The following is a 22,983-nucleotide window of genomic DNA, read 5'->3' on the forward strand; positions in this document are numbered from 1 at the left end:
CAGAGCCTGGCACACGGTAGGGGCCGCCACTGTCCTCACGGGTGAGGCATCACTTGCCACGGCCTCACTGGCCGCGGTCAAGGCCCCACCCAACCTCTCCTGGCTTCCCTGAGAGGAGGCTCACTGGGCCTAGCCTTTTATCCCAGCGTGGGCCCGGGGTTGGCTGACGCTCAGCCCCTCTCCTCCGCCTGGTCTGCAAAGAGTTCACCACCATGTTATTGGAAAGGCTTCCAAGAGCTGGAGGCCAGGTTCACTCAGAGGGTGCACCAGGGGAAGGAGGCTGGAAGGAGGGGGAGGACAGGGAGGGAGTGGGTAGGGAAGTGCCTCTCAGAGGGGAGCCCAAGAGAGAAGGCAGGCAGGAGGGGGCCGAGGCCCCACAGCTGGGTGTGCACCAGGCCAGCCAGGGGCCCACCTCCCAGGGCCCTGTCCCCTGGGGCAGCCCCTACGCTCCATCCTTGGGTTCACTCTGTTCCCCAACCTTCCTGGGGTCCAGTGTCACCTCAAAGAAACCCACTGGCCAGCAGGAAATTGTTCCACCCACCCAAACATTGACCTGCGGTGTGTTTAGTCTAGCCCGTCCTTTCAGAAGCCCCTGGTTCTCCCTGCCCTGCACCCCAACTGACAGTCCTCCCCAGGATCCCCTAATTTTGGTCATTCTCACCCCAAACTCCCACCACTACGGGGCCAAGCCTGTGCCCAGGCCGCACAAGCAGGTACGATGTCACTTGATTAAGGTGGTCCTATGAGGTCCCCATTCCCACATAAAGTGCCCCCACACTCTGCCCAGAGGTACTGTGCTTTATCCTCTCACTTGAAGTCCCCCCCACCAGGAGAAATGTAAGTGTCCTCTTTCTAAGACAGACACCCCACGAAGGGGATAACACAGTAGCCAGCGTCTTGTATACCTTGGTGTGAATTAGCGTCAAAGATTGGCTTTCTCCTAACAACTGGGTCAGATCATCAGAAACAGAGGACAGAGTGGAAGTCCTGAAGGGGTGCTAGGAGGCTGGGCGAGTGGAGTGATTCCGGAGCACAGAGTGACTTCTGAATGGACAGGCTCCATGTGGGGGGAGGAATCTTAACAGTGAAAGAACAGCATGACAGGACCAGGAAAAGAAGCTTTGCTGCCCTGCACAAGTATCGCTAAAAGGGAATGATGAAAAACTAGGGGCTGAACATACATTCGGGGGTCTTCATGGCTTCCCAGGGTCTCTGTCACCTGGGGAGAACCCCAAAGCGTAGGCAGTCCATACTCTTAGAGTGGGATGTTCACCAAAGATACACACAGACACACACCCCGCCTCACACACAATCCAAAAGAAGATACAGCAATGCCCAGGAAACTGCCTCAAACATATTCCCTTCTAGCTAGGCTGCCAATAGAGGAGGCCCCACAGATCAGCGGAAGGTGGATCAAGCCCGTTTCCTTTTATTGAAAGTTCTACCCTTCTAGAATTTCTCCTTCCTCTGCAGGTCCAGGCCAGGAAGACATTCATCCCCATTCAAATGAACCTTCAAAGTTCTTCCTTCATTGAGAAAAAAAAAAATTCTCTCAAGCCATTCCAGAGCAGTGGCTCGCATGTCACCCAGGCAGGGCGGGCGCGGACTCCGGGCCTCACCTGGCCTTTCTGCTCAGGAGGCAGGTCCGTGACTGTCCTTCCTGCTCCGCCGTCCACCCCGCTCCCCCACCCTTCAACAGCTTTAATAAACACTGATTACTTCAGTCCCTCTGGCACAGCTGTCCCATGAGTTGTCCAGTCGGGGGTGTTGGGGTGGGTGCCAAGGGCTGAATCTCCAAATACACCAACCCTCCCTTCCCCTCCCCCGCCGCCTCTCCGGAGCGGGTGGGTGTTGAGGAGGAGCGCACGTCTCTGGCTGAGACCAGGGGTGACAGAAGCGCTTTTCTGAGCCGCCTGCTGAGGGTGGAGCCCCAGTGGGGAGGGTGGGGAGCAGAGCTCGAAAACAGGGTGAGAGGTGAGGCCGCCCTCCCCATGTGTCACGAATCCAGGCCTCTCTAAAACCCTCCATCCAAATCAAGGAGCCCTGAAATGGCACCTCTAGGGGTTAGCCTTAGGCTGCCTCTCTGGTTAAAATGTGCTGGCACTTTATTCGAGGATAGAAACGGAGTGTTAGGCAATTGTGGGAAACGGCTAAAAGGGTGAATGAATGGACAAATGACTGACACTCTGGGCCACTATTAGAAACAGCGGTAGAAGGGGAAGAAAGCTCTGGGGGCTTCAAGGCAGGTGAGTAGGGATGCCACCAAAGGGGCTGGGAGAAGAAAGGGCTGCCAAGTCAAATTCTACCCCGTCACCATTGTGCACACAGCCAGCCAGGCAGTGCGGGCCCTCAAAGAGCATGACTCCCTTATCAAGTAACTGCCACTTGCAGCTAAATCTTCCTCCAAGAAGTTGTGATAATTGTCCTCAGAGAACGTGACACTCAGAATTGTCATAACTGAACTTCAGAAACCATACACTCAAGGGCTGTCTGCATTTTTTTTTTTCAGCAGCAGAAACCCCCTTGTACAGATAAAATTTCATGCAAAAACAGACACACCCAGAACTGTTCTGCTTGAATCTGCTCTATGAACCCCCTTGGAGATACCCGTCTAATCCAACTCTTTGTTTCAAGCAGGGAGACCAAGGCCCGGAGGGGTCAACCTGTGTTCTCAGGCTCCATCACAACCACCTCCAAGTACCTGGTCCCCTCCACTGAGCATCTACTTCAGTACCTCTTGGGTGGGGTCCTGGCTCGTGTAATCTTTAAAAGGTTCATAGGTGATGACCACCTGGCGTCAGGTTTAGGCACTGCTGGATTAAGCACTCGTTTGCAGGTGAAGAACAAATCAGTAGCAAGATCTGATCCCAACTGCATGACAATGATTTCCAAGAAGTTACTGGAATTAATTTCTGGTGCTGGAGTTTGCGTATATTGAACTTGATGACACTGACCACGATTCTAGCATGTTCTGGTAAAAGGGTAATTTTTTTTTTTAATCTTTGGCAGTTTTTCAAACTAGGTGAGGCCCACTGTACCACTTGGCTCACATTTATCTCTGTCACGAGTGTGACTCCAGTCAGTCCCACAGGTATGACAATGGGGAAAAAGACTATTTCATTGTGGAGCTGAAATACCAGTGAGAAATAGAGCACCCTACCACACCAAGCGGTTCTGGATGAATCAATGGATCCTGCTGGCAGCTGGGGCCCAAACAAGAACGGGATGAAGAGGCCTTGAGTTGCTACCTGGTTAAGATGTTAGCTTTCTAACAGTTTTATTTGTAGTCCCAAAGGGGTCATTTAATGCAATATAAAGGTCAGGATCTTAGTCGAGGCTCCACCAAAGCCCTGCACATTGGACAGCTTGTCCAATGGATGTCACACTCACTTCTGTTCAGGTCAATTTCTTCCTTTTCCTGGGACTACCTTTCCACCAGCAGCTGCATCTGGATAAAGTGGGGCTGAGGGAGTGGGCCCCACTGCCAGCTCTCTGGAGCATTCCTTCGGCAAATGGAATGAGAGCACCGACCCCTGCGTCCCCCACAGGACCCTGCACCGTCCCGTGAAACTGAGAGGGAAAACCTGGTGAGAGGTCTGCGACGTGCAGGGGAAGCACCAGGCTGGGAAGGATGATCAAAAAGTTGAGATAAGTAGATCTCACTATAGGTATGGCAAGCAAACGTGACCGTGGATTCCAGAATATTTCCTGGCTGCTGCCTCCTTGAGCATATAAGCCCCTAGAAAACAGAATGGCTACAATTAAAAAAGCAGATATTATCAATTAATGCTGTCAAAGACATCAAGAGACTGGAATCCTTACACACTGCCAATGGGAGTGTAAAATGGTACAGCCACTGTGAAAAACAGTCTAGCAGTTTCCCCAAAGAGTTACCATCTGACCCAGGAATTTCACCCCCAAGTATATATCCAAAAGAAAATGCTAACCTATGGCCACACACAAACTTGCACACAAATGTTCACAGTATTACTGACAAAAGCCAAACATGGAAACAACCCAGCTATCCATCAAGGGATGACTGAATAAAAAAATCGTGATATATCCATACAAGGAACATTACTCAGAAATAAAAGGAAATAAAATAGTGATACATGTTACAGTATGGTTGAACCTTAAAACGTTATGTGAAGCAAAAGAAGTCAATCACAAAAGGCCACATGTTCTATGATTCCACTGATATGAAATGTCCAGAACAGGCAAATATATTTAGAGACAGAAAGTAGATGATTGGTGACCTAGAACTGGGGAGTTGGGGTGAAATGGAGAGTGACTTCTACTGCTTATGGGATTCTTTCCGGTTATGATGAAACTATTCTAAAATTGACGGTGGTGAGGGTTAGCACAACTTTGTAAATATACTAAAAACCATTGACTTGTACACTCTAAATGGGTGACTTGTATGGTACATAAGTTACATCTCAATAAAGTTGCTACAAAACAGAAAAACAAACCTTAGAAAAGTCCCTGTTGTTTAGGTTTTGCTAACTAGAGGCATCCTCTGCTAGACTTCCCTAGGGCTTAAAGGAGGGCAGGTGTCAACAGGAACTGGGGTCATTGTCACCTCTTACTTTTACCAGTAGCTTCACAAAACCAACGAATCAACCCATTAGCTCCAGAAACAACAGAACTATCAGCGAGAATCCACAGCCAAAAAAGCAAGAGCCGTGAGTGTACATACGTGCACATGTGTGTGTGCAGGCAAGGCAGAATTCTCCCGAAGGCCAAGTTCAGTTCTATGACATTATTTGGGAAGGTCACATATACATTTGCTTCTGGTTTGTATCTCATTTGAAAACGCCGACACTGACCATGTACTCTATTATTAGGCAATTTATTTCCAGTTTGATGTCTCAGTGTTGCTCTACACAACTTGTTTGGAGGATAAACTCACTTTCTGAGTGATGAAGAACATCCCACCCCGGGGTTCTGGCCTAGGAAGGGCAGACTTCGGTTGTGCCAACTTTCCCATCCTGCAACTCATGTGACCCGAGCCAGGCCACCCCTGGGAAAGAGCTCTTACCCCGAGGGAAGCTTCCTTCTTTCTGGCTCCCTGGCCTCCTGCAGGTGGAGGGGAGCCGGGGGAGGAAGAGAGAGAAGGAGGCCCACTCTGGCTGGTCCCCTTCCAAGCAAAGGCCCCGGAGGAGGGGGCCTCCCAAAGGGAACAGAAGGGAGTGAGACAGGAGAGCACACATTCTGCTCTTTCTAAACACGGGCTCAAAATGGATAGAGGAAAAGTTAAATTACGCTGCAACTCTGAAAGTCATGCACTGAAGATAAACCCTCCCTTCAAAGAAATTACTCATCTTACTCCATGGTGGTATCTCAGGGTCTCTCAGTATTCAAATGTATTAAGCAACGACATGCACAATGTATAATACAAATCGCTCATGTCAAAACTCCACTTTCCAAGTTATTATCATCAATTTTTTTTTTTTTGCTAAGTCACGAGAAGTCCAGCGACTTAAAAATCAAAACAAAAACTAACAAGAACACACGCGCAAAGATGGAAAAAAATCCTCCGTGGAAGTTACTATGAAGCAAGCAGCTTCAGAAGGGAAAAAACACAGTCTCTGACTAATATGAAGGAGACTCCAAATTGCTCTTGGCAACAATCTCTCAACCCTAGATTCCCCTCCCTCTATTCATCTCCGCAGTTCCCAGCCAAAGGAAAATAAACTGAACAGCTCTCTCCCTGGCCCAACCTGTAGGGCTGCACGGCTGAGCAAGTGCTGAGCAAACAGACATCCCCATGCAATTATCCACCTGTGCAATCGTGGTAAACATGGGACAGCCAGGCAGGACTCGCCGATCTGACCGGGCTGATCATCTCAATATTGGGAGAAAAATGCCTTTATTCTGGCGCCACGACATCAAAACGAACGTAATATGATCTCGTGACCTCAAACCCAAGAGAATTTCTTTTTTTAAAAAAAGGAAGAGGAAAACTATCCTCCCCGGAAGAGTGGGTATCAGTTTCCAAGAAGGAAGGCCCCGGAGTATCCCTCAGACTGACTTAGCTTCGAGTCAAGATATATCAGTTCACCTTCCTCACAAAAGTGAGAATTAATTCTAGAGGTGGTTCTCTGACACCTATTACACCATTCAAGATGGAAGGAGAAGTTAACAGGCCAAATGTCCTGGAATATTTATGGCCGTTCTGTCTCTCAAAGATTCATCTGAGAACCATTTTTTAGGGCAGATACGTCAGGTCAGCTGAAATGGAGATGGACAGGAGCATGGGGAAATGGCATTGCGAGTGGAGATATAGTGGAGAGAGCACAAGCTTTTCAGTTGAGTCCTGAAACACCCTGGCAGGCGGGTGTGAGCCGCTCTGAGAGCTCTGGACAGTCAAGAGACCTGGGTTCTAGTGATGGCTTCACTACCAAGTGCTGCGAACACAGACAAGCTTCTCCAGTGGTAGGATATTGGGACTGGCGCTCCCACTGCAGCTCTGAGAGGATGGAAAGTGCCATCCCAGCCACTGAGGAACGAGGGTGGGGCAGCGGGATGATGCCCCGGGTGGCTCTCTGCCCGGCTGGGACGGATGCAGAGAGGTGCCAGTCCTCCTGGAGACTGCATGGGGTTCTCGTCATCTCCAGCTGGGATGTGCCAAAACTAAACTCTCATCTCAGAACCCACGATGATAAACCAATAATCTGAACAGCAGTGGCTCGATCAGCTTCATGGGCACTCTGTGCATGCCATGATGTCTCCTGGAGCCAAGGATCAGTCCTCATGACTAAAGGCTTGGGGACACTCATCATTCCAACTGCCCACCCCTCTCCTTCCCCCAGGCTTCCTGCTGCCTCTCCTTCTTCGTGGCATGCTTCTGGAGCACCTCCCCAGATACTGTCTCATTTCACTCACTCAGTACTCACCGCTCACTCTCTTCTCCCAGCGCCTGACCCTGCCATGCTCAGGTCACCGAAGGATGCACTATTACAGATACTATTCCCACTGACAGAGGCCAGAGACCAGGTCAGACTCCCCTCACTAATGTACGCCCGACACTTAGCATGGTGCTTGGGATCACACAGTAGTCAATATCAGTTCAGTTCAGTCGTTCAGTCGTATCTGGCTCTTTGTGACCCCATGGATTGCAGCACGCCAGGCTTCCCTAACAGTTGCTAAATAAATGACCGACTGATTGAATGGAAAGAAACTCAGGTTCAAGAAGGTGAACACCGGATGTTCACATACTGTTTTTGTACAATTATATCAGAGTGATGTGGAGTCCTGTCTCCTCAACTAAAACGCAACATTCTAAAAGATGGGTGGTCAAAGGGGCATCTTGGATTCCTTGCTCTGTCACTAGGTAGCTGGGTGGCTGACTTAACCCTTCTGAGCTTCAGTTTTCTCATCTGCAAAGTGGAGCCAATGTTTCCTATCTGATGGGTTGTGCAGGTTAGAGGAGACGACGTATGCCAAGCACAGGACCTGGTACATGGGAGATGGTCTCTGAATGTCCCCTCCTTCTCCTCCCTACCAGGAACCTCTCTGGCTTATCTCCCAGCCTTGACATGGCAGAATAAGCCTCGAGTTCTACGACCTGCAGGCCTGCACTCTTTCCATCTTTCTCCCTTGGGGTCCTGCCCCAGTGCCTCCTCTCAGCTGAAGCCTTTGGAGACCTCGCTGGCTGCCAAAGTGCCTCTTCTCACTTCCCACACTGGCTCTCCCTGCAGTCTCTCCAGGTCACCCTGCTTGCACCCTAGGTTTTGCTTATTCTGTGCAAGCCTTATTCATCAGTACGGGGCGACCCTCGGTGGTGGCTCAGGCCGGAGTTCCTTCCGCGTCTCCCGGCAGGCCCTGCGATGTGTTTGGGGGAACCCTAGTCCATCAGTTTTGTGAATTTCTGGAACCCACACTGGAGGCCTCCAGGCTTAGGTGGCACTAGCGCCCAGTGGTTCTGTGTAAGGCGTGCTGGACTCACCTGGCCTCTGGGGCTTCCAGTCCCTTCCCTGTGGAAAGGGGGTGATGAGGCCCATGGGGGCTCTCCTTGGGTGGTAGTTTGGGAGAACTTAGGAAACAGTCCAAACACCAGGCCCAGACGACAGAGTGCGGGCTGACTCAGTCATCTTTTAGGAGGGCAGATTTCTTTTCCCTTTCAGCCCAGGTTGGGCCTTAAGGGGAGACGGTGGCACCGGGCTCCTTTCTCTTCCTGGGGATCCAACCAGAGGAGGTTCTAATCCCCAGGACTTAAAACCGGGTGAAGGAGCGGAGCTGAAACTTGAACCTGGCAGGGCCTTCGCCCTTCCTCTCCCTCCCCTTCCACACAATCTTCTATGACTCTGGAGAAAAACTGCCTGATTGTTTCAACCACTTCCTTTACATTTTCATACTTCTGCATTTGGAGGGCTTTGGAAGGGGTACGCCCCCAGTCGGCCAATGAATGGCGGCGACGGGGCTGCCTCCTGCGCCTAGAGAGCCCAGTACCCGGGTAAAAAAAGAGGGCAGAGGCCCCCGGCCAGGACAGCAGAGGCCAGAAACCAGGACGACCGGACCCGACGACCCTCGGAGCCCTCACTACAGACACGAAGAAAACTGCACCGCGCTGGGTTGTGTAGGGGGGTGCGCGCTCTCTCCAGAGTCCCTCCCAGGCCAGCCCGTGGCCGCTGCAGGGAACCGGGCGCTTGGGAGGGCGACGGGGGTCCGACCGCCTCGCGAGCGAGCTCCGGGATGTTCCGGCTTAGCTCTACGCCCACCGACACCCACCCGCCCTGTTCTGCTTGCGATTCAGCCCAGGGACCGCGGCTGGACTCCCTCCGGCTTGCCCAGCGACTTGTGCCAATTCTCCCTTTCATTCCTGCCCCTGTCCTGACTTCTGCCAGGAGTTGCCTTGGCTTCCACACCACCCCCATCCTCAACCAAGTTTTGCGTCTGATATTGGAAGGAGGCAAGCTTTTCGGGGAGGGGAGGTAAGCAAGGTATTGAAACTAACAGTGTTCATCGGCCACTACCTTCCGGAGCGCCGCTGGCACTCCGCTGTCCCCTCTCGGCCACCCCAGAACCTGCCGCGACGGTGGCGGGCGCGGGGAGAGCGAGCAGAGTTGCTGCACCCCGAGTCCCCGGTTCTTTTCTGCGTTTCCCCCGCGCGCCCCTGCATAAGCGCGGGGGCCCCAGCACGTTCGGCTCCAGCCCCAGGGCGGCTCTGAAACTCCTCTCATTCGCCACCACCCAAGCCCCGCGAGCGCCAGTCGGAGCCGCCACCGGAGTCAGGGGTCCCCCGCGGTGGAGCGCGAACGCCCGCAGCGCCCGGAGAGGGGACGCAGCCGCCTGGCGCTCGAGGGGCCTCCCCCACCCCACCCCATCCCATCCCTCCTCACCCAGGGCCGCCTGCCCAGAGCCCCGAGTCCATCCCAAACCCGGTCCGGTCCGGTCCGGTCCCGAGGCCGCAGCAAACCCACCTGGCCGCCCCGGGGACGCAGCTCGTGCCCGGGTCGTGTCCTGAGCGCCGCCAGGGTCCCGGGCTGGGAATCCACGCGGCAGCGCAGCTCAGGGGAGCCTGCCGCAGCCGGCGGGAGGTTGTCATTGATTCGTGCAGGGCGAGTTAAGCCATTCCAGGAGTGGTTTTGAGAGAGCACTCCCACCCCTCCCTCCAACCAGAAGTATTTGGCAGGCAGCCCCTTTTCGTCCACCTGTACTGTTGAGCGCGGGACCAAGACCAATTTCACCAGTGGCGCTTTACGCCCCACTTTCTGATACGGAAAGTAAGCCCTTTGCTAAAAGGGAATGCAGAAATGAAAGGAGGGTGATGGAGGAGATCCCCCGCCCCCCACTTTCCTCCTGGGTCTCACCGTTTGTTTATTTTTTTTTCTCTAACATTTCACAAAATGCCTTGCCATTTATCTCAAATCAGGGGCGGCTTTTCATTGTTACTGTTTTTTTTTCCCCCAATTCTGCATGTCTTTTATTTTTAGTGGCAATTTGATTCCCATTTGCCTGAAACCTGAGCCCAATAAAATTACTGGAATTATATGTTTTCTCTTTAAAGGGTCGTGAGTGTAACTTAGCAAATAAAACACTGCACAGCAAGCATTCAAGTGGCAAGTGACAAAGAGGGAGGTGCAGGAAATAGGCAGAGAACCCTCCACTGGGTTGCCCAGGGGAACCTGGCCCAGAGGGAGTCCTGAGGCCTGAGTTGAGGGTGCCTATGGCGGCTCCTCCCCAACAACAAACACAGTATCACCAGACTTGCTTTAGCTTTGCTCCTTTCTAAGACTGATTCAGAAATGCCAACCAGAGACCCAACAGTCCACATTTGGGGTGGGCCAGCCACCAATCCCAGAGAGGTGTGGCGAGGCGCCCTTGCCTAAACTGTTCCTTGAAACCACACACCACGCCCTTTTCGAAAACTGCCAGCTAGGAGACGCCTGCTGCTGTGGGCCCTCTTCCCCAATAACTGTCCTTCACTTGGGGGTGGGGGGAACCTTCATGAACTCCTTGGCACCTAGGCTGGCAGTTCTCAGAAGTAGGGGAGGAGCAGAAGGTGGGGGTGGGATCCTTCTTCCCTGGTGACCAGCTCCCCGTGTGAGATGGAGAATCAGCAGGAAACAAATCAGACCAAAGAGAGGCCTGGACCTCACCACCTCTGCCACCAACACGAAAGCACCCCAAAGCCAAAGGTAAACCCCAAAGGTCCATCAATCCATGAAGGCCAAGGATGGGACAGAGGGTTTGCAGCACGCCAGGAAGAATGGTTCAGACTTAAATACCTCCTCCAGCAGGTGCCCCCTGCCTGAAATCCCAGCGTTAATGATTCATCCCGTTGTGGGGCACGCCCCAGCAGAGAGCCTGCTCCAGGCAGGCAAATTTGCTTCAGGAAGGCAGGAAGGGTCTCTCTCTGTGTAGTTCTAAAACTGTAAATACCCATGGGTTCGGAGCAAGAGCCCCTACAAGGGGCTGGAAGGAGTTTGTCAGACCTTCTCTGTATGGTAGGGGCTCACGGACAGCAGCCTGTGGTGGGCAGAGAGGTTCGGAACCAGGGAGGGATGAGGAAGGCAGGGGAGGGAAGGGGAGGGGAAGGGAGGGAAGGGTGGGTAGGGGAGGGGGTGCGAAGTCAGGGAATCCGGCACTGGAGGTCAGAAGGGAAGGTGCTTAATCAGGGCAGGTGGACAGTTTCCAAGACTGGATGACTCCATAGCTTTTTATCAAAAACTCCCGGAACACCCAGACCAAAGAATGAAAAGTCAAATCCCTTTGTCCACAGAGGCGCTAATGAAATAACCAATCAAGCGCAACTCCACACTCCACTCCCAGGCCCCGTGGGTGAAGGTGCCAACGCATGACCTGGATGGAGTCAGGATCAATCCAGAGGTGCTGGCTGTGCGCCCACAAGTTGAGGTTCGGTTCCGGCAGCCTGGGTGGAGGTGGGGTGCCGTGGGGTGCCACCCTCGGAGCCTCAGGTCTTGTGAGGAGATAAAGCACCAGGGACTCGTCAGCGTGGGGCAGGGTCCGCAGAGCACTCTTTGGGGTCCATTAAGGAACCAGGTCCTGCAGTCATGAAGATAGAGCTCCTGGAGGGGGGAGAGGGCTCCCAGAGGTGGTCCCTCGGGCCTGGAAGTTTGTGCTGCTGTGAGCAGGGGTGGGAGTGAAGGCTAGGGGTCAGGGCAGCTGGCCGGGTTTACAGGGTTCTCCCAGGGGATAAGCCATCAGGCCTACAAGGGAGACCCAGTTTATGGATAGAGCTTCCAGCTAAAAGGAGAGAGTACAGGGCAGAGCCTGCTTTGGAGGGAGGGGGGAGGATTGGAGCACCTCTTTCAAACCCAGCTGGAGCTGGATGTGGGCAGAAGGGGAGGAGGAAGGAGGCTGCAGGGAGGGGTGGCGGAGAGTTGCGTGCCCAGCCCAGCCTGCCCCTAGGCGGCTCCTCCTAGCAGGGCTCTGGCCCCTGGACCTGAAGGAGTGTCTGAGTAGGCCGGTGGGTGGTGCCGGGGCTGACTGTATTGCAGCCAAGAACCCTGGGGGAGAGCTGGCCACGGTCCAGCCCGCTGGCTGGGTACCTCGGTGGACAGTGGATGTCATTCCTCTCTCCCCCTTAATCACTGTGTGTTCATGCTAGGTTGGGACCCGCCCTTTCAGAAGGGCTGTGGGCAAAAAGTGGGGAGCCCTGCCCCAGTCCCCCTCCAGCCTCGCCTCTCCCCTGTTCTCAGCCCCCAAGCCAGCTGCCTCCTGAGAACAGGAACATAAAGGAGTCTTGGCGGGTGGGTGGGGGTTGGTGAGAGAGGCTCCCACAGCCACACAGAAGGGGCTCAGGGCGGGCCAGACTCTAGATCTGTTACTGTGCCTCTCCTCTGGGGAGGTGGTTCTCTCCCCCTCCCTCTTACTCACCCCTCCTCCCCCTCCTTCCCACCCCACCCCCTTCCTGGGTCAGGTCGGTCAGAGCACTTGGAAACAGGCTGGCGTACAGACGCCTTGCCTTCCACATCTGCCTCCAAACCCACAACACACTCTTGTTCCAGGGCGGATGAAAGCTCCTGCTCCAACCACCAAGCAATGGCCCAGAAGGCTAAACAGAAGCACAGGCAGCAGATCTGCTACCGTCAACTTGCAACTTCAGTGGTGCCCGGTCCTCAGCTGTGATGCAGGCACGCAGACAGCTTCTGTGTCAGCGTGCACACTCACCAAATGTCTGTATACACGTGTGTAGAGAGGTGGACACAGAGACAGGCCATGTCATCTGAGAACACTAATCACTGCCATCTACGGAGCATCTAGCCCCTCATTTAATCCTTGCAGCTCCACAGGAGGTAGGTCCTTTCATTCTCTCCCCTCTACTGATGAGGAAACCAGGGCTCAGAGAGGCCATATCACTTGTTCGAGGTCACATGGCTTGATAAATCATAACCACTGGACACAACACCTGGGTCTTTGGACTCTGCTGCCCAAAGGCTGACCCCAGGCTTGGGCTCTGGCTCTTTGTCTGGTTCCTACAACTGGCTCCCTAAGGAGTAGTTTGCTTTGCTGGTGTGTGTGCCTCGGTTTCCCCACCTGCTGAACAGGCAGAGTAATGGGTCTTACTGAACTGAGAGGCTGAGATGGAGGTTAGGCTTTGGTGAAGAGCTAGAGCGAGTCTTCCCTAAAGGATGCACACTGCACGGGGGTTCAGTGTTACTCGAGCTGGAAACCCAAGTCACCCTTGCTGCCTCCCTCTCCTTTCGCCGTCTGCCCCCCAACCCTGCCCCAGCCAGCCATCCACGTGCAAGACTCAGATCTCCAAAGCAGATCTCGATCTGCCTTCTTCCCGCCTCCTCCTCTCCCCTTGACTTGTTCAGGCAGGACCCCTCACTGGCCCCCCTGCCCCCACTCCCGTCCTGCTCCTTCCACCCAGCGCCGCCCAGGTAATCTTCAAACGTGCATCTGGTCACATCGCAGAGCACTTAACATGCGGTCCAGACGGCTCTCCATGGCCCACGAGGCACAGAGAAATCCCTGCCTTTCTCTCCACACCCACGCCTGCCTCCCGCCGCATCCTCCAGTCACAGGCAGACACGCCAGTTCCTCTGCCTTCCTGTTGTGGGAACTCCCTTGGCCTGCCTTGCCCTCCCCTACCTCAGGTTGTGAAGATGCGTCACCTCCTCAGAGAAGGCTTCCTTGACTACCACAGATAAATTAGAAAACCCACCCCCCCGCCATTATTTGTTTCTGACCCTTAGTCAAAGCACTCATGCAGCTTGCAAACTTATATTTGACGTCGTGTTTACATTGAACTGGTGGCTCAGAAGGTGAAGCGTCTGCCTGCAATGTGGGAGACTGGGGTTCGATCCCTGGGTCAGGAAGATCCCCTGGAGAAGGAAATGGCAACCCACTCCAGTACTCTTGCCTAGAGAATCCCATGGACAGAGGAGCCTGGTAGGCTACAGTCCATGGGGTCGCAAAGAGTCGGACACGACTGAGTGACTTCACTAAGGGGGAACTATGGGTGAGATGACGACCAGGAGCCTGACCAGGTTGACACTCAGCAGCCAGGCCGGCTTTCGTTCTGGGAGAATGAAGTGTAGGTGCCGATAAACAAGCGAGGAGACAACCCTGGTTGTCAGGCACTCGAGAGGGCTTCGGGAAGGTTTCGCTTCTGTTGTTGGCCCCGGCTGATTCTTGACGCGAATCACCTTGTGAGGACTGCGGCATTCTCACATCCCTGAGCACTCCCCCCACTGCCATGCCCCCCTCAGGCCCACCCCGCCAGCCACCTCTGCACAGGCTGCCACAGGAGCGTGGAAACAGGACCACAGGCAAGTGTGGTCCAGAGCAAGTGAACCAGCAGGAGACCCAGTCGGGGCTGATTTTATCTGGGGATTACCAGCCAACAGTCATACTCCCCCGACTCGCCACGTCTGAGGGCCCAGCCTCTGAGGAGGCCTGTGCGTGCGGTGCTTTTACACCCATCACGCTGCTTGGCTTTCACAGCAACCCTGAGTCCCACTCTGCAGATGAGGAAACTGAGGCTTAGATTAAAAAGTGAGTGAGTGGCCGAATGGAGCTCTTTGAAATCAGAGACGCAAAACTCTCGTGAGGTTAATATTCTTATAAAAACTTATGTATATGAGTATATAATTTGAAAGAGAATATTGATGTAGCTGAAAAAACAGAGGAGAGAAGGTGACCCATAATCCCACCACATGAGGCAATGTGACGGCCACAGGGCAGGACCCCTAGTCTCTCTTCAGTGCTTTAGTGGCCACGACCCACCTCCCCCCTAACTGGAGCGGACAGTCCACACCCCCCACCCCCAACTGCCTCACTAAACACAGGCTTCACCTGACATCCGACTTTGCACTTCTTAGGTGTTCAACAAATGTTTAATTAAACATTTAATTAAATTTTGAGGAAAACTCAACTGGCTGGAGCAGAAAGGGGCCGCTTCGGACGCACCCATCCTCTTCCAACACCGCCCAGCTTCCTGTCGATGACCAGCCGAGTCCTCACGCCTCTGAAGTTCCCGGTTTGTACTATGCTCACAAGGATGTCCCTGTAATCACGCAACTCTATCACTTTGATCCTCAGATCAGATTTTATTCACATGTATTAGAATGCCAACGTGAGATAACAATTTATCGCTGTTGAGCATCGAGAACAGAGAAGGAGCCATGACTGAATCTAAGCGAAGCTTATATGGTCACAAAGTTTATCCGAATCTGCCGGTTGCCAGAGCTCGCACTCACTTCTGCTCCTGGGCCTTAGGGCGGCAGACGCATCACCCAGAACCCACTGCAGTTGGCCAGACACCTTGACCTAACTCCCTGACTCCTTCAAGCACACAGAGGTGATCCAGGGAAGCCCCTGGCCTTTGGTCTCCCGGTCCAGTGGGCACTAGAGAAGAAGGTGAGGCCCAGCGAGGGTGACCGGGTACTGGGAGCCTTCCTCCCCTCCTCAGGTGGGCTGGGAGAGCAGCTGGAGCTCGTCCTGGACTCGGGCGGGAGCCTCTGAGAGGAGGCTCAGGCTGAGCACAGGGTGCCCAGGTGCCGCAACTGTTGTCTCCGGGGAAGTGAGGGGGAAGTACCCTGCCAGGCTGAGCTCAGCCCGAGGGCTCAGGGCTGGGGCCTCGCCCTCCGCCCTCCTGGAAGATTGTATTGTGCGGCACCCTCGGGAGGAGGGGAGGGGCCGCGAGCTTCAGCAGAGCAGCTGGTGCTCTGGGTGACTGGGCCTGTCACCGCCAGAGCAGGCCGGGCGGGCATCCAGGGAGGAGGGCTTGGCTGGTGGGGGCAGTGGCTGGAAAGGGGCCACACTTCCGGCCGGGGAGGCAATGTCCCTCCTCCATCCCTCTGTCCCTCCACCTCCTTCTTTTCCTTCCTTTCCCAGGTGTGTACTGACTGCCTCCCCGTGGCCCCCACGGCTTCGGACGTGGTTATAACGTGAACACATCACGTGACACCTTCGCATGTCACGTCTCCATCCTCATGGAGCTGATCTTCCAGTAGGGGAGAGACAATGAACAGATAACCATCTACCATGAAGTCAGCTGGGTGAGGCCAAGTCTTTGGCCTCGGTCTTTTCCTTCTTTGTCGCCCACGGCCTCTCACCTCATTTGATCCCCATCGCAAGGGGCCAGGAGAGCAGGATTTACAGCTCCCACAGACCGTGAGGCAATGGGGTTGGGGGTGGGGAGGTGACTTGCCCAAGGTCATACTGGGCACAGTGGTGAAGACGCTGCATGCAATCCCAGCCACCTGACTCCTTGCCTAGTGCTCGCAGTACTGTCTTCCCCAGCACAGTCACCTAGACTTAACTGCAAAGCAAGGAGAGGACTTAACTCTGTGCTTCTAGAAATGTCTTTTTTTTTAAAGGGGATATTTATGCACAGAATACTAAAAAAAGAAAGAAAGGAAGGAAGGCAGGGAGGGAGACAGAGAGAGAAAGCAAGGAAAGGAGGAAGGAAAGGAAGAGGAAAAAAGGAACTAAGAATCTCAACCTCGAGAGACAACTAACTTACCTAATATTAAATGACCCTTATGAGACAGGACCCCGTGGGTCTAGGCAGCCTAGGGAGTTGAGGTCCAAGCTACACCAGCTGCAAACTCTGGCCTCGACCCAAATTTTCTTTGGTAAATAAGGCGAAAGTTGGCCTATCCTTCCTGGGTCCCTGCAAATGTGGGAGGCCCCCTAACCCAACCAGGCTATTGATACCCTTGGGCATAGCATGGATGCCCACTTGTCCCTTAGCTGGTGTTTGACCAGGAGGAGGAAGGGTGGTGACAGGAATGGGGAAGATGAGGCAGGGTTGTGTGTATGCGGGCACGCTCGTGTGGGTGTACTGTGCACGGAGACTGGTGAGTAGAGGGGCCAGCAGCTGGGCTGGGTGACTGCTGGGGAAGGGCTGTATACCAGCCCCTTCTCTGTTGGATGAAGCAGTGAACAGGGCTCCAACACCCTCCAGAAAAGTGTCTGCCCTAAATGGTCCCAGGGTGCTCAGGCAGAGTGTGGCCTTACCCCTCCCCTTGTGCTGGTCAGCGTGCCATTGCCAGGTAAGGGGGGTGCTGAGAATGGCTAGCACAGCCCACAATCCTTCTTGAGGGTCAGACAAGCCAACCAGGCTGGAAGGTCAGCCCAGTGACCTTCACTCATTGAAGCTGGCGTTTTCATTAAGGTCAAGGGTAGGTCTGTAGGATGAATGGGAGGACAAGGCAGAACTGAATGATCACGATGGAGATCAAAACAAGGGCCTTGCCCTCCTACAAGGACCACATCAAAGAAAAGACTCACTGTTAACCCCCAAGGACAGGAAAATAATGATAATCATAATAGCTTCAAGCACTAAGGCATCATTTCTTTTAATCCTCAGCAATGATCCTATGAAGTCTATATATTATTATTCCCCTTTTAGAGAATGGCAGCTCAGAGCCAGGATTTGAACCAAGGTCACAATGACCACCATTAAAAATCACTTTTAATCCTAAAAAAGCACATGAGGTAGCTCAGAATATTTTTGGACTTTGAGTAAAGTAGGAGAAATCAGAGTGAGACAGAAGGTTAAGTCCCGTTAACCATAATGGGGGAAAACAGGGCAGACCCTTGTCTGAGGCTGTCCATGTTGTTTGGGGTATCTCAAAGCCTGGCTTAAATAGCCATCTGCCCATTAGAGTTAGCAGGCTCACCTAGCAGTGAGCTCTAGGACCAATAAAGTCCTTGGTAAAGACTTTACATTTCCATGGAATTCTCCAGGCCAGAATACTGGAGTGAGTAGCCTTTCCCTTCTCCAGGGGATCTTCCCAACCCAGGGATCAAACCCAGGCCTCTCGCATTGCAAGCAGATTCTTTACCAGCTGAGATGCAAGGGAAGCCCTCCTTGAAGAATAGAAACGTGTTAACAGTCTGCACTGTGTTCTGTGGGGGAGTATGGACTGCAGTGGTTGGAGCGTGGTGCTGCCACTCAGAAGACAGATTTCAGTGGTGACGGGTAACTGATTGGTTTGGCCTTGCTGGTGAGTAGCCCCAGGTTGAGAATCAGTGCTGTGCAAAGACATTGTCACTCACCTAGGTCCTTTGGGTGTGTGCTGAGGGTGGGGGTGCGGAGCAGAGATCGCATGTTAAGCATGATTCTTTACATCAACCATTTTTAATAGCTGCATAGAGCACCAGCAAACGGACACAATATCACATACATAAGCACTCCATCCTCTTGAACACTCGGAGCTTTTCCATATTATAGGTAATGCTAGGATGAACATTCTTATGAATGAACATCCCCCGTATTTTGGATTATTGTCTTAGATCCTCAAAGAAAGGATGGGAAGTATATGAACATATTCATGGCTCCTAACATATAGCACTAGGTTGCATTTTCCAAAAAATGTTGCACATTTAGGCTGACCTGGCAATGTTCAAGAGTGTCAGTTTCACCACAGCAGTTGTCAGTATTTCCACAATCTCACTTTAAAGATAAGGAACAGAGGCTGAACTTGTTGAAGTGACCTGTGGCCTGTCTGAAGTTACGCTCAGTCAATGCCAAACTGGGGACAAGAACCCAGGGATGTCTTATTCACCAGCCAGGGTATTTTGCTGCTGCTGGCTTTCTCCATCTCCAACCAGGCAGGAGGGAAGCCATCAAGCCTGGCGCATCGTTCCTTCTCTGTCCCCCTCTCCCTGCCAGCTCTGATGTCAGCTGCCCAAGGAGCTCACATTTCAGGGCTTTTCATTGTTCTTCTGCCTCTAAAACTAGGGCCTCTCCTCTCTCAAGCTCCCCACCTTCTGAGAACCTTCCTCCTATAGTTCAAAGGAAATTGTCACATACTTGAACTTCGGGTTAGATGTAGATAAGTGGGTGGGGAAGCAGTGGGACAAAGGCCAGGTGACAGCCAAGGGGAGAGACAAAGGCCAGCCAGACTGGCCAGAGCAGTTGGTGCCGCAAGAGGAAAGATACAGCAAGAAGGTGACTGGGGCCTGACGTGCGGAATTAGGGAGTTCAAGTCTGAGGGACTTGGGAGCATCCCTGGCCAGACACCTGCTGCTATGGCGACGGGGGTTGTTTCCAGAGGAAAGCTGTGCAGGGCCCTTAACCAGGTATCTCGGTGGGTCTTAAAGGATCCTTAAACGCCCCAGCTAGACCATAAGAAAAACTATAAGAGTACCTGAGTATGCTCTTTTTCAGGACAGACAGCCCAGTGTGTTCATCAGATTTTCAAAAAGGTTTCTAACCAATCCCACTCCCCTTCCAAATTTCAAAGCAAATTTAAAACGAAAGGTTAAAGTCAGCTAGAAATACAAACTTTGTTCCTGAGTTACACACACACACATATATGTGTATATATATATATATATATATTTTTTACCCATGGTAAAAAGAGAGGAAATAATTATAGATGGTCCTTCTCAGATAGGTAGATGGTAGATAGATACGTAAATAAGTGATAAATTGATTGATAGATGATTGTAGATGGTAGACAACTGATAGATGATTTCTAATGATAAATTATTGATAAGCAATTGATAGAACAGATCTATAGATAGCAAATAGTTCCAGTAAAGAGTTATTATTTGTGCCACCTGTTTCCTTCTTTCTTCCTGCGTGACAGGGAGCTGGTGGAGCTGGGAGGAGCTGGAAAACCTGTTGCTGAAGTAAGTGTTCAGATCACTGCCCTCCAAGAATGACCAAAGGCAAAGATAAAGCCTTTGTGAAGTGACAAAGTCAGTTAGTGGGAAAATGGGATTTGGTTTCACAACTTTTCCAGAGCCATCTCTTGCGTAAGACGTAAGACGGGACGCCCTTGGAAACAATCACAGCGAGCCCTTCTCGAGCACTTAGTGGGTGTCAGGCACTGTGCTAAGTGCTTTACAAGTATTATCTTGTTTACTTCTCAGCAGCGCTGGTGATTGTGATTCGGGCAGCACTATACCTCCTGTTTTACAAGAGAGGAAATGGAGGCCCTGGGATGTGAAGTCACCAGCCCCAAAGCAAACAGCCGCCAGTGGAACAGTCGGTACTGGAAGCCAGCCGGGCTGGGTCATGGAGCTGGGGCTTGATACAGCCTTTGAGAACAGTCATGTCACGTGGTCAGTAATTACCCCACCTCTGTCCTCCACAAAAGGGTTGGACCCTGAGTAGCTTGGCCCTGCTGTTCTCTTCTCCTTTAAAGGAATAGTTTAGTGAGTATACTTGAAATTCTCCAGGTTTATTGTCAATACTTGTGAGAAAAAAGTGATATTAGTATTAACAGTAGTTACAGTCATACCTCCCATTGACTGAGCATCTGAGTCAGACAATACACAAAAGGCTGTAGAGTCGTTTTAATTCCATCCTTACAACGAGCCTCCAAGGTGAGTATCAGGGGGATCCCTTTTACGGATACAGGTGCTGAGGTCCAAGGAGGTTTAGATAACCTGCCTGATGTCAGTGGTGAGTGGAGGAAGGCTAGATGGCACCCCTGCTCTTTTCAATTCTCTCTTTCCGGGCCACGCAGGGCACAGAGGTGCAGGGGTTGGCTGTCTTGTTGGGGCCTGATGGTTGGGGCATGGAAAAGGCCCAGGTCAAAAGGAAAGAAAGAAGAGGAGAAGAGAAGGGAAGGAAGTAGGGAAGAAGGGAGAGAGGGAGGGACGGGGGAAGAAGGAAGGGAGGGAGGGAGGGTACACGGACGGTAGCACAGGCTGTGCGTCAGGCAGCACCAAGATAGGGATGAATGGCCCAAATCTAGAGCTATAAGAGCCCCACCAGAAAGTGGCCAGAGTGAGTGACTCAGTCCCCCTGAGTCACCCACTCCAGGATACATTCAGACATGGCCCATGTCTTTTTGGAATTTGGCTACAGTCTTTGAGGCCAAAGCTCACTACCTCATAAAATGTTCCTGGGAGGGTCAGGTGAAGATAGGAGTATGCCCCTTCGATTAAAATCCATGGTCCTTTTAGTTCCTCCCCTCTCTTGGGTTTTGATCTTGATTCTGGAAGCCCTAGGGCCTGGGACACATGAAATGCAGGAGGGACAGCCAGCCCCTAGGATGGAACTAGGAGGGTGGGGGTGGACACAGTCACAGCCATGATTCAGGGTCAAGGCTGGGAAAACCTGTAACGGAGAAGCATGTAAGTCTTGTCAAGTGCAGAGGCCAAAGCTGGACATAGAGTCTGAGAGGCCTTCGGGCCAGAGACTGCAGCCAGTGTTCCAAGTAAGCAAGCAGGGGTCAGGGAGGAGTGATGCTAGCACCAGCAGGTGTAACCAGGGATGAGGAGCTCCATCTGAACAGCCAGGAGGAAACAGTCTGGGCCGGATCCCAGGCCCTGGGAGGGTGAGAGGATCCCCTCACAAATGACCCAGTGAGCCCGGGATCCCCCGGGGAAGAGGGACACTCTCTTCTGGGTGGGGCAACCCTCCGCACTCAGAGTCCTGGGGCTACTCTCTGGGGCAGGATGAGAGCTGAGCTTGACCAGTGAGAGTGGGCTCCCAGGAGGTGTGACTGGTGCCCACGTCCCAGAAGTCAGGCTCACCGTCACGGCAGCCTCCAAAATCACGCCATCCACTTTCCAGAGCCTTCGCTCCTCTGCCCCGGCCTTCAGTCATCCTGGGCCTGACATTTTCTTTCAGTTCAGAGAATAAAACTTTGTGTTTCTTGATCCTGAAAGTAACATCTGTGTATCAAGGAAACTACCGTGTGGAGGGTGATTTTATCCTATGATAAAGGCAGGGTTTCGCCCCGTTTTCCTCTCCAGCCATTTTATGGTGAGCATTTCCCCGGGTGCACTTGCCCCACCCTCCCCACCCCCCATCCCTGTACTTTTTGCCACCTCATCTCAAGTCTTACCTGCAGGTGCCTCTGGCTGGCATCCGTGTACTCAGATTAAGCAAGCCACGTTGTCACTGCTAAATGCTCAAGTCCTAGTCTTTTCATGGGAATTGCTTAAACAATCGGAAAAAGTTTGTATAACAGAAGCCAAAGAAACCCTCCCCTGGCAGTGCCAGTCATCAGCCAGCGCTGACTCCTGGAAGGAGTCAATACAGAACTCTACCCCATATTCTCATTTGTTCTATCCAGTCCCATGTAGGTTTGAAACTAGAAAACCAAGCCTGTTAGAATTGGCCATAAAACAAGAGCAAATAGGCCCTTGCGTGACTTGGGCCTCAGGGAGTGAGTATGAGAGCATGCACTCAGTGACTTCTTCTGGTGGTTCAACATGGTCTTATTTTCCTTTCAGATTCTTGGCTGTGTCCCAGAGAGAGGAGGTAGGCAAATAAATGAGGTTTCGCTGTACCTCTAACATTCTTTATGCTACACGAGCTTTGTTTCTCGGAAACGTTACATTATTTCTGTCCCAACGCTGTAACATTGGTATGGTGTAGTCATCTCAGTGCGGGAAGGGGAATGCTCCTGGATTCCAGGTTTTGCTCCTCTACCCAGACTGAGAACCACTGGTTTAGTGCAAACAGGGCTATACTAGAAAAAACCAGATTTTTAGATCCTTCTTTACCTTGAATTGAACTGTGGGACCAACAAGGCTGGAAATAGAAGCATATTCAGACCATCAGAGCTGCAAGGCTCCTCAGGGGTCCTACAGACCCACACCCTCACTTCACCCCCCAGGAAACAGGGTGTGTCCAAGGTTACAAAAGAAGCTCTTGGCTAATCCACAAATACCTCATCCATGCGAGATTTTATGAAATGATTAACAACGACATCCTGTGTAGGAATGTATACATTTACAACCCGTCTTGTTTCGAAGGATTTGAGCCAGCTTACAAGAATGCCTACAATGCAAGGTAAACACACATTAAAAGTAAGAAAGAAAAATGAGGTACAGGGCAAGTAAGAGCAAAGATGGCAGCCAGGCTTGAGATGAACCCTGGCAAGATCTGTGTGCTTGATCCAACAGAGCCCTAGATGTGGAACCAAGATGCCCAACAGTCAAGAGTAGGGGGCAATATTCCAGCCCTGTGGGGCTCCGCTTTCTTCTTCTCTGGGGCTTGCTACTTCCCTCCCCGGGCATCAGTTTTCCTGTCTGTCAAATGGGCAAATCCTGCCTTATGGGATCTTCGTGAAAATCAAGTTAAAT

General features: G+C 52.3%; 1 protein-coding gene across 9 annotated transcripts in view; it reads right to left on the reverse strand.

Moving 5' to 3' along the window:
- ZBTB7C (zinc finger and BTB domain containing 7C) overlaps positions 1-22,983 on the reverse strand; it is a 456,655-nt gene that overhangs the window by 95,730 nt on the left and 337,942 nt on the right. The window contains exon 1 of one of the 9 annotated variants that reach the window (XM_081563468.1): positions 9,426-9,711. The exons of the other annotated variants lie outside the window; for them this stretch is intronic. Within the exon in view, the coding sequence (XP_081419594.1) occupies positions 9,426-9,550 (125 nt within the window). The 5' untranslated portion in view covers positions 9,551-9,711. Of the gene's footprint in view, positions 1-9,425; positions 9,712-22,983 lie in introns of those variants that run through there. 9 annotated transcript variants of the gene reach the window in all.

This window comes from Giraffa tippelskirchi, chromosome 14, assembly GCF_054371585.1.
Source record: "Giraffa tippelskirchi isolate mGirTip1 chromosome 14, T2T-mGirTip1v1.2.pri, whole genome shotgun sequence".
NCBI lineage: Eukaryota > Metazoa > Chordata > Mammalia > Artiodactyla > Giraffidae > Giraffa > Giraffa tippelskirchi.